Source organism: Solanum tuberosum, unplaced genomic scaffold (assembly GCF_000226075.1).
Source record: "Solanum tuberosum cultivar DM 1-3 516 R44 unplaced genomic scaffold, SolTub_3.0 scf00215, whole genome shotgun sequence".
NCBI lineage: Eukaryota > Viridiplantae > Streptophyta > Magnoliopsida > Solanales > Solanaceae > Solanum > Solanum tuberosum.
Window position 1 is genome coordinate 987,791 of NW_006239140.1, and position 11,294 is coordinate 999,084.

The window sequence follows — 11,294 nt, forward strand, 5'->3', positions numbered from 1 at the left end:
AATGGCCTTAAATGAGCTTTTGGGAAAAAATCATACGATCGTATTAGAAGTATTCTTGGACCGGCTCAACAATGAGGCCCAAAACATAATTTTCTGAATCAAATTTCACCGATCAGTCAATTACAATTTTTTCTTCAGGGTAATTGATTTACAGTGTTAGGTGCAATAAATACACTATATCATGCATGCCAGTAGAGTGTTTATTGCTTGAAAAAAATGGAAAAAGGAGTTATCCCCTTTGTCCAATTATAGTTGTCCACTGTTCTATTTTAGGATGTCCAATAATTTTTGTTCACTATATGAAATCAATGAATAATTTTACACTTAGTTCCTAATTTATTCTTATCATTAATTATAATTCTTCTCTATTACATTTTTCAAGACATTGTATTTATTATATTGAAAGGGTGATATAGTAAAATTATTCTTTTGTTTATAGTTTTTAAGAAGAGCGTAAAGTCAATAGTGGACAAATATTGTTGGACAGATAGTGTCTAATAGTTAATACTACTATTCAAGTAATATTTGACTGTTTGCAATTTGCAGTATAAATAACATAAATATTTTTTTCCAAAAAAAATAAAATGAAGTCAGTTGTAGGCATAAAGTATTTTCCTTTTTAACTTCAATGTCATTTACCAAAAAAGTACTCTCCTTTTTTTCACATTGTACACTGGCAGTAAAAGCTACATACCATAATCTAATAACAGAAAATGAAAGTAATCCACGAAAGATTTCTCCAATGAAAACTAAATTTACTTTTGAGTTGATTTCTGATATGGTTATTAAGTGTTAACTTCTCACAAAGTCACTTCTCTTATTAAAAAAATTGGAATCAAGAAGAAAGACGACTTCGTGTAACACTCTGTGTTGTTTGATGGATTGTTGTCTTCATGTTATTCTTCTATTCTCCCTCTGTTTCATTGCCGTTTTTCCTCACCTATCTCATTCTTCACGTCAATCTTCCTTGTGGAATGGCAATAAAGAAATGTACTGATCCTATCTCCAGTTTCCCTCTTCCTCTTTTACTGGTTACAGCTTTGATGAATGCTTTTTTTTTTCTTTCAGAAAAACGTCGATTTTGAAACTGACGACTAATTCCTTGTCGACTCCAATTGATCCAACACGGGTTACACAAATTTCATGGCACCCCAGGTTTGTTTATATATGGCTGATTTCCTGAGAATTGCAAAGAATGAAGATTAATTTGATGGAGCCCTGATAATGATTTTGAATTTATGCAGAGTTTTTATATATAGGAATTTTTTGACAAATGAAGAGTGTGATCATTTCATCTCACTGGTTAGCCTTTTTTTTCCCTCTTTCTTTCTCTGTTCCTATCTTTCATTCAGAAATGTGGGAGTTTTAGTTAATGCAAGTAAAGGTCATTTTGCGTTAGTTTAAAGAGAAAATAATTTCTTATATACATTTTACTATTATTTGAGTTGAGGGTCTAAACATCCTCTCTATGTTCACAAGTTCTGCTTTCGCGCTACTCTCTCCAGGCCCCTCTTATGAGATTACACTGACTAACCGAGTGTTTAGCCCCTATATATCATTGGATGTGAACTTAGCATCCTCTATATGTATATATATATATATTCATCTCCAAATTATTTCACTTTTGAATTTTTCGCCTTTGAATAACATTGGCTTTGGTGAATCAGGCTAAAGATAGTCTGGAGAAATCCATGGTAACTGACCTTGAAACAGGGGAGAGCATAGAGAGTGAATATCGGACAAGTACTGGCGCATTTCTCAACAAAGCTCAGGTTCATGTCCTGTACCTCTTTTCTATGCTGCAATTTCTTTTTCAGAACTTTATTAGTGTTGAAACTTTTGTTAATCTTTATTAAAGGATGAAGTTGTTGCTAATGTGGAAGCAAGAATAGCTGCCTGGACATTTCTCCCTGAAGGTACTTTAGTACTACCTCTATGACATTGATTGGCTTCATCTCTATAAATTCTTATTTTTACGCCAACTTGTCAATCAAATAATGGAGAACCAATGCTATTGCATTATGAACATGGGCAAAAATACGAGCCACATTTTGATTATTTTATGGACAAAATTAATCAAGAGATAGGCGGTCATCGTGTAGCTACTGTCCTTATGTATTTATCAGATGTTGATAAGGGTGGAGAAACAGTTTTTCCTAGATCAGAGGTAATTCCAATTTTGTATGACTTTCCTGTTTTTCGCGTCAACTACTTGAGACGAAAACTTTCCTTTCTTCTAAACCTACAGGCTGCAGATTCTAAACCTAAAGCATAGGGTGGGGTTAGTCGATTTGCTCTTCCTAGAACAATCAGTTGGTCCACTTCCTAAAGCATAAACAAGCAAAAGCTTCATTGTCTTAACCGGAATCGCACAAAACCTGGGCAGCGCTTGAGGGAAGAGTATATGCAAATTGTAACCTCCCTCAGAATAGTCTCTTTGCAGTATTTTTTTTTAAAAAAAAACTAAAAAACCTTAATTTTTTTCAAAAAAAATGAAGCTTTACCTATAAATCGTTGTTCCCTTGGATGGTTAGAATAGACTAATCGAAAGTTCAAAATACGGCCATCGAAAGTTGAAAGTTGCCGGAGAAATTGATTATCCCGATTAAAGCAATTTTGAATTTTTGAGAGAGGAGAACTTTTCTTCTGTGGGAGAGAGGAGAACATTTGAGAGAGGGAGTGGAAAGTTTGTTTATTTAGTGGGTGGATTATTTTGTATTTCTAAAAAGATTATAAGTTTTGAAAATGTTAATTGAGTCCACAATTAACTTAATTTAATAGTTAAGTGTGTTTGACCTTTTCTTGGTCAAAATAGTTACCAATAGTTAATTCCAAACTTGAAGGATACCTTTCCTTCAATTTTCTCAGGTTTCTTGCTACTTCGATTTGTAGATACTTCTATAGATAGATCTATCTAACTATGTACCTTGTTATTCAATTCAAGCACCACATCCGCTTCATACCTCGACAAAAGAGATGAAAAAATGGGATATCTTCATAAAGCACACGGTACGGTACGCCTTCTTTCATGAACTATTTGAATGTGATATGCGTCGTCTACTATTGCTTCATTGATGATTCATAGAATTGCTATTGAGAACAATTAATTCTATAAATCGGTCTGATTCTAAACTCAAAACAAAACTATTAGGTAAGAAACTTGTGCCTTTCCCTATTAATTATCTTCGATAGGATGAGTTTCGAAGAAACTAATACCACACATCAAAAATAATCTCAAGGTTCCAGCACAAATGCAAAAACCAGATAATTTTCCGTTTTAGTTTTAAGGATGTGACTTACCACTTACTAATATTTTTAAAATTAGTGAATAATAAATGACCAAACATCCTCAAACCATAATACACCAAGTATCACCAGAAAACAGTAGAAGAAAAACCTCACCCAATGCCTATGCCTTAGTCTGTAATCATTGTACACCTTAAACTCTCACCAGGTGGCATGATAGACAGACTATATGAATTCATTTCAGACATTACATTAGAGTAAAAGTATCCTTTTCTAGTTTCCTTTAATCGCAATCATACTGATTAATGTAGAACTACCCAACCTATCTGTTGTGAAGTGGAGTGAGCCTAAAATTAGGCATACTCCACTTGTCCATATTAAGAATTTTCTTTGCTGCATTAGGAAGATCCTGAAAGTTTTCCACCATATATGTACCTGCAAAATCAACAGTTAAGGTTCCTGCCAGGGTGTTTCCTTCCCTTAGAGTGTGTTTCATTTGGATAGGAACATGATTCCTCATTCTGTTGATTGCTTCAACCTCCTTAACCACACTCCAAGGCACTTACCAAATTCCTTCGATAAAATTTGTCATAGATAACGAATCAGTCTCTATTATTAGTGGCAATAGATTCCTTTCAATGCAAAATTGAATTCCCTCTCTTATAGCCACTGCTTCAGCAACAATACCGGTTGAAAGTGGTAAGCTTCTCCCTTTAACCCCTAAAATGTTACCTTCACTGATCCTCACACAAAAAGCAGCTGAACTAAGGCCAGGATTACCTTTGGATGCACCATCAGTATTACATTTATACCATCCAAGAGGAGGATGTAACCACCTCACAATCCTATAACTGTAACTGGGTTGCCATCTTTCCAAAACTTTGACAATATGAGGCCAACTCTTAGGTAGATACTGGAAAAAAGGAAACTTGGATCTTATAAACTTATGAATAGTATTATTTGCATCAAAAATAATCTTCTCATAAGCATATAAACCACCATGAAGAATGATATTTCGTCTTTTCCATAAGAACCAGAGAACTATGATAGGGACAACGGCCATGACACTTTTAAATTTGTCATTTCCCTGTGCATCTCTCCACTTCATGACAGTTTGTTTAATTTGAATGAAAGGACCTTGAATTCCAGCAGCATTTGCAAAATATAACCATACCTTTTTGGCCATCTCACCAGATAGGAAAAGATGTTGTACAGTTTCAGGCAATGGTACTGTACAACAAACATAATTAGGATTTACAAACCTATCCCAATGAGCAATAGTAGTGGCCACAGGTAATTTGTTACCCCAAATCCTCCAAGCTAAAAAACCAAATTTAAAAGGTAAATCATTCACCCAAACCGGCTTATATTGGACGTTCACTTCCTTCTTGTATCTTATTAACTCCCAAGCAGAGCTAACCTTGAACTTCCTTGTATTGTTGAGTAACCACCATGGTCTATCCAAAAGATTAGAGGGTATAAAGTTGCTCACTTGCATTCCAACATGTTCAACTACTCTTTCAGGTAGAAACTGTTGCAATTTGTCCATATCCCAGCCTTCGTCATTCATCAATTCACTAAAATCCCCCAATTCTGGATAAATCTGACATTCAGGGTCTTGGTGTAATGGACCAAGCTTAGTCCAATTTTCATACCATATGTTAGTGGTGCCACCCCTAAGTTCCCACCAAATATGTTTTTCTAGCTCAGCCCTATTTTCTAACATGTACTTCCAACCTTGGGAGCCCCTCTTCCAAAGAACTACAGTAGGTATTTCTTTCTTGCAATATTTACTCCACATAAATTTGCCCATAGTGATCTACCAGTTCTAAATTTCCACCATAACTTTGCAAACATAACCTTGGATACATCAAACAGTGATCTGAAACCTAGACCACCTTCCTCTTTGGGTAAACAAACATCATGCCAAGCAACCCAATGTTTACTTCCGCCTGTTTCTTTGTTGTTCCAAAAGAACCTTGCAAAAATCTTGTGTAACTCAGTAATTACACATTTTGGTGGGACAATAACAGGTAAAATATGAATAGGGATACTTTGTAACACACTACAAATTAATGTAGCCTAACCACCATAGGAGAGCATCCTCCCTTTCCAAGTTTGGAGCTTATTTTTCACCTTTGTAATGAGCTCATTATAATCACTCTTCCTCTTCTTATCATGGGTGATAGGACACCCTAAATAAGAGAAGGGGAACCGACCTCTTGAAAATCCTGTACATCTGTCAACCAAACCTACCAGTTGAGCACCAGTATTCTGATGCATGTACCAAGCACGTTTCCTTTTATTGATTAACTGGCCAGACTGATTTTCATACTTCCCCAACAATTTCATAATTTTTCGGAGTGATTTCTCATGTGCTGCTGCAAAAATGATAGTATCATCAGCATAAGCTAAGTGATTCCAATTTGCACTCCATTTAGGCATGCCATATCCGACATATTGACCATCATCAAATAAAGCATTCAAAGCTCTGGTTAAGACTTCTGCACTTAAAATATATAATGCTAGGGATAGGGGGTCACCTTGTTTGACCCCTCGAGTGGAGTGAAAGAAACCTTGAGCCTGTCCATTTACCAAGACTGAATACCAATTATTTGCACTAATTCTCCAGATGATATTAACAAACACCTCTGAGAAACCCATCTTTCTTAAAACTTTCATCAAATAGAACCATGATACTCTGTCATATGCCTTAGTCATGTCAAGCTTGATGATAAGATTGGCTGGTCTTCCCCTTTTGGTGATGTCAGAAGTAATTTCCTGAGTAAGTAATACATTTTCAATAATGTTTCTTCCCTTCACAAAACCTGATTGATTAGCAGAGATTAATCTAGGTAACACCAGTTCTAGCCTATCATGAATAACCCTAGAGATAACTTTATTGACAAAGTTACTCAAACTTATAGGTCTGAGATCTGAAAAAGAGTGAATATCATTTTTCTTAGGTAACAACACAAGATTGGTATGAGTGATGGATTTGGGAAGAGTGTTGCCTAAAAAGAAACTTAAAACCATCTTCCATAGATCATTGCCTACGATATCCCAACACTTCTGATAAAAAAGGCCAGTAAAACCATCAGGACCACTTGCACTGTCTCCATTTAGGTTAAAAACAACCTTTTTAACCTCTTCCATAGTGGGCATAATGTTGAGTGAGGCATTATCATCTTCAGTGATTACCTGTGGAATATGCCTAAGGAGTGAAAAATCAGTGGCATCCCTTTCTTGAGTAAACTGTTTTTGATAGAATCTTATAGCTTCATCTTTTATCATCTCTTTATCCTCCAAAAGATCCCCTTGATCAGTATGAATTCTGGCCAAATGTAATCTCTTTCTTCTTCCTTTCACAAGACTATGAAAGAATCTAGTATTTCTTTCCCCCTTTTCAAACCAAGTAAAACCTGCTTTTTGTTTCCAATATTCTTCCTCAAAGTGCAGATATTTTTTGAATTCTGCTTGTGCTTTCTGCATAACTTCTCTATTCACACTACTAGGGTCTTCTTCAAATAAAATTTCCTTGACTTTTACAATATGCTCTCTAATTATCAATTGCTTGAAAATATCACCATAGACATCTTTGCTCCATGAAGTGAGTGCAGATTTTAGCTTCTTTAATTTCTCTTTGAAGCAAAAAAAAATGGGTTATCAGCATCATCAGGAGTAGCAACAGGCCAGTTCTGACTCACCACTTGCATGAAAGTATCATGTTCTACCCAAAAGTTCAAAAATTTAAATGGTTTACTTATATTTACCACAGATTCTTCACAATTTAGCAACATTGGAGCATGGTCAGACCCAGTCCTAGATAGATGTTCAACCTCTGTATGGTTGAACCAATTTTGAAACTCATGGTTAATTAACACTCTGTCAAGCCTTTCAAAAATACAGTCCGATGCAGCTCTACCATTCCACCATGTGAAAGGACTACCTCTGAAAGACACTTCTATGAAGTCACAATCTCCAATACAGTTTGCAAAATCATCTACATCTGCAAGTTGTACATCAAGTCCTCCTAACTTCTCTTCAGCATTCAAAACCACATTGAAGTCCCCACCTATAATCCATGGAAGTACCATAGAATTGTACAACTGATAAATGTCTTCCCACAAAGCCACTCTTTGTCCACTGTCACATTTTGCATAGATCAGTGTTGCAAAAAAAGCTTTATTCGAAGTAGTATCCTTAACCTTCAAAGTGATATGTTGTGCAGCATCCACTACAATATCTACCTGAAAACCATCTTTGACAAAAACCCAATTTTTTCCATTACAATTGGATCTTGCAAAAGGCATTCCCAATTGTCTCCTATATTTGTTGATGACTCTAGCATTTTGAAAAGGCTCCATTAAAGCAATAAAAATAAATTTATGCGCTTTATTAAGCATTTGTACCCTATGAAAAGCCTTCTGAGTTTTTACAGACCTAATATTCCAAAAAAAGAACTTCATCATTAATCCTTGATCTTCTGCAAACCTCTTCTTGACGTTGTCCTAATTGGTAGGTTCCCAACAGAAGTGCCATTATTCTTCCCTTTTCTGCCAGATTTGTTACTTTTAATAGGGGTCTCTGCTTCATTTTTGTCATCCTCATCATATGAACTTTCCACTGTATTGGTAGAGCTGCTTTGTTGTGTTTTAGCCTGAGGTGGAGCAAAACCTAAAGAATGTGAATCAACTTCGTCTGTGCTACTAGAATTGCTCTGTTTCTGTACTTGTTGTGTTTCAGCCTGAGGTGGTGCAAAACCTATAGAATGTGAATCAACTTCCTCTGTGTTGCTAGCACAGTTCTGCCATTGTGATTGTTGGTTTTTGATGTACCTATAGAGTGTGAAACAATGTCATGTAGAACTTTCATTGGTGACACTATAACTTCATTCTCCTGTGCTACAATAGTTGGATATTCAACCAGTGCCATATTATTTGTGCTTGGATCCTTATCTTGCCATTGTTGCCCTGATGATTCTATAAATGTTGCCTTGCAGATTGCATTTTCAATAACCATATTCATGCTTTCCTCCTGGTGCTGCTGATTCTCCATATTCTGCTCTAAGGTAAAATTAGAAGGTCTTTGCTCCTTATTCCCCATTATTTATTCACTATCTGATTCATGTGACTTCACCATATCTATTGCTGTTTCTTGTTGTTGTTTACAAGGAGTTGTATCACAATCATTCTCCTTGATTAAACTTTGGTTTGTGATATTTTCATGCTCCTTGTTAGAGTCCATCTTTTCTTCCACAGGATTGGTGCTATCAGATGGAGTTGCATCAGGCACCTCTATGATAGAATCTTTGCTATTAGAAAATTCTCCTTGCTCTGTGGTTGTATAATTATCCAGCGCCCTGTATTTATTAAAAGTTACCAATTGTTGTTGCTTGTGCTGTTGTAGTTGTTGCTGTTCTAAATTCTGCATACCTCTTCTATCTCTAACCACCTTCCAGGCCCCTGGATCTCCAACTATCTTTCCACTTGATAGGATTTTTGCTCTGCCCTTTTGAAGATTATGCACCAGTGGTGGGTGATATGATTCTTCATTCTCTTGTATATTGTCAACTGGGGCCTCTTCTTCCACCTCGTTATGCAGCAACCTGCAATTGGCAAATCATGACCCTGCATCCTACACTCCAAGCAATACTTAGGAATGTAATCGTATTTCACTGTGATCATCTCAGTCTTCACACTTCCAGTAACTTCATCAATTACCTTCATGATCACTGATTTTGGTAGACTAGCTGCCAAATCCACTAGAACTCTAACCTTAGCACAACTAGGTCGAGTTTTATTGATAGTGGCTTGATCTAATTGCAACGGTTTCCCCACTGCAGTTGCAATTGCAAACAAACTCTCTTGACCGAAGAAAGTTGGGAGAAGATTAGGGAATGAGATCCAAGCCAACTGCTAACTGCAAATCCTCTTTAATGTTCATCTGTTCCACTTCTGCCATTGTCCACTGAATATGTGTGTATCCCATCCACATATGTTACTGACTTGCTGGGGACTTCCATTGACACATATTCTTGGTTTTGTAACAGGTTTGAAAAGGAGACGTCCTTGGTGAAAGAATAAGTATTCAAGTTATCATTTGTTTTGTTGCCTCCTAGAACTGGAAACTCCAAACTACTTGTTAACAAAGGATGCCACCTTCAAAGGCTGACCTCCACCGACGCCGGACATAAGTTTAGGCAATCATAGGGTAGGGTTTGAGTACTTTGCTCTTTCAAAGTCTAGTCAATAGACACTTTTGTTGATAGAACCTTCACAGGTTAAATTACTCAATTAATTTAACAAGTATTTTACGTTTGTTAATCATCAAATTATCATATGAGTCAATAAAAATTACACTTGTAATATTTTATTGATAAATTACTCAATTAATTTACACTTATATTACGTTTGTTACACTTGTGAATTACACTTGTCCTTAATGAGTGTAATTTACATGGATTGCCATGTCATGAATTGTCAAAAAGAGGAAAGAAATTACTATAAAGAGAATTATAAGTTGCCACAGTACAGTGGTCATCATGGTACTTTTCCAAATTAGACCTCAAACAAGCATGACACTACCCAAGGTACTCAAGTTCCAAATAATATCTGAAGGATAAAACTGGCAATTCCTCATCGGCTTATATGTATGATGGGGAATTCCGAACCCATAGAATTCAAATTCTGCATCCGTGATTTGAAATTGTTTGTGGTTTCACTATATGTCAAGTGTAACACATCCGAAATTCTAAACTGTTTGATTTTTAAATAAATAAATTTGTAGAGATATCAGAAGAAGATAAGTAAGATGAAGAAATTCATATTGAAGTCGTTTGGTTTTGTTGGATAAGTATAAAATAATTTGTGGCCTAATTCATCCATGTTACGGAATAAGCGTAGATTTAATAATTGTAACCAAGTTTCCAATGGATGAAAGAAGTAGCAAATTCAATCATGTTTTGGTTCTAATCATGATATGTAAGGGTATTCATAGCTAAGTTTCCAACCACTCATTTTCCATTGCCTCGTGCTTATAAGATGATTTGTCTTCAGAAAAAGGTTTTCTCTTCTTCTTCGAATTTCATTCCCGAGAGAGAATAAAAACTAAAAGGAGCTCCTAATCTGAATAATGATAAACTTATCGAGGCTGTTTTTGCAACTAAAGGATGAAATTGAGGGGCAGAGTACTCTGTTTCCATGTTGTCATTAGAAAGTTACATCTTTCTGAAAGTGGGATAACCCATCTTTTCCATGGAAGACTTTTGGAAGTTTAATCAATTAGTTCCGTCTTTTTTCATTGTGTTAAGACAACATATATAGACCCCATACTGGTTTCAGTATCCACAATTATGGATTCCAATTATTGTTTCCTTTTTCCTTTCATCAAATATGATATTCTACTACTCTTATTTGTTAGTCGACCATTATCTTTTCTTTTGCCCACTATCGGAATCATAGAGCACATCATATGGGAATTCAATCGAAATTTTGTTCCTCTCATGCATCAACTTAATACTGACCCATATGAAACCTACAAATACATTAATCAACTGAAGTTGATCGAAGCTCAAATTGCAAAATTGTGTTTTCTAGCTTAAAATAGAAAAGATAAAGTTGAGTTAGCAATGAGTTCTCTTGAAAGTTCGGATCCAAGCAAGCATAAGACCAACTTGTAAAAACGAAAATCAGCTTATTTTTTTATGAATATGAATATGAGCTTATTTATTAGTATAAGCAACCATGTCTACCTACAGAGTAAATGAGATGCACGATTCCATGGAATTTCTGAACATATATAATATTAAGCGGTATATTTTCCAAAACTGAAAGAGTTCATATCCGAATACAGATTTTCATTATGAATAGAAACTGCTACATTCCAGTTACCTGCACAGCTTCTGAGGCAGCGAGACAAACCAATTACCTGCACAACTTCTGAGGCAGCGGAGACAAAAGATGCACAACTTCCAAGCAGCGGAAACAAACAAATCATCTGCACAACTTCTGAGGCAGCGCAGACAAAAGATGCACAACTTCTGAGAT

The 11,294-nt window shown here is 35.8% G+C and overlaps 1 protein-coding gene and 2 long non-coding RNA genes across 4 annotated transcripts; 2 read left to right on the forward strand and 1 right to left on the reverse strand.

Moving 5' to 3' along the window:
• The first annotated feature begins 877 nt into the window (after window positions 1-877).
• On the forward strand, window positions 878-2,343 carry LOC102587844 (probable prolyl 4-hydroxylase 7). Its single transcript, XM_015312751.1, has 6 exons — window positions 878-990; window positions 1,069-1,155; window positions 1,245-1,302; window positions 1,668-1,772; window positions 1,859-1,916; window positions 1,995-2,343. The coding sequence occupies exons 1-6, from the start codon at window positions 878-880 to the stop codon at window positions 2,273-2,275; spliced, it is 702 nt and encodes a 233-aa protein (XP_015168237.1). The 3' UTR covers window positions 2,276-2,343.
• Window positions 2,344-2,669: 326 nt separating this feature from the next.
• LOC107062278 (uncharacterized) lies at window positions 2,670-9,616 on the forward strand. Of its 2 annotated transcripts, none has more exons than XR_001474537.1 (3): window positions 2,670-3,014; window positions 8,249-8,317; window positions 9,299-9,616. It is a non-coding gene; the product is annotated as an uncharacterized lncRNA (long non-coding RNA). The 2 variants fall into 2 exon arrangements; XR_001474536.1 differs by having other exon boundaries at window positions 2,679-3,009.
• Window positions 9,617-10,964: 1,348 nt separating this feature from the next.
• Window positions 10,965-11,284, reverse strand: LOC107062279 (uncharacterized). The gene is made up of 2 exons (XR_001474538.1): window positions 11,176-11,284; window positions 10,965-11,138 (listed from the first exon to the last, which is right to left on the reverse strand). It is a non-coding gene; the product is annotated as an uncharacterized lncRNA (long non-coding RNA).
• Between the last annotated feature and the right edge of the window lie 10 nt (window positions 11,285-11,294).

Bases quoted from the DNA above. Each gene is read 5' to 3' on its own strand.
- LOC102587844 (XM_015312751.1), top strand. From the start codon at position 878: ATGGATTGTTGTCTTCATGTTATTCTTCTATTCTCCCTCTGTTTCATT. The intron at 1,156-1,244 runs GTTTGTTTATAT...GAATTTATGCAG, and splicing joins CAAATTTCATGGCACCCCAG to AGTTTTTATATATAGGAATT. The intron at 1,303-1,667 runs GTTAGCCTTTTT...TTGGTGAATCAG, and splicing joins GTGATCATTTCATCTCACTG to GCTAAAGATAGTCTGGAGAA.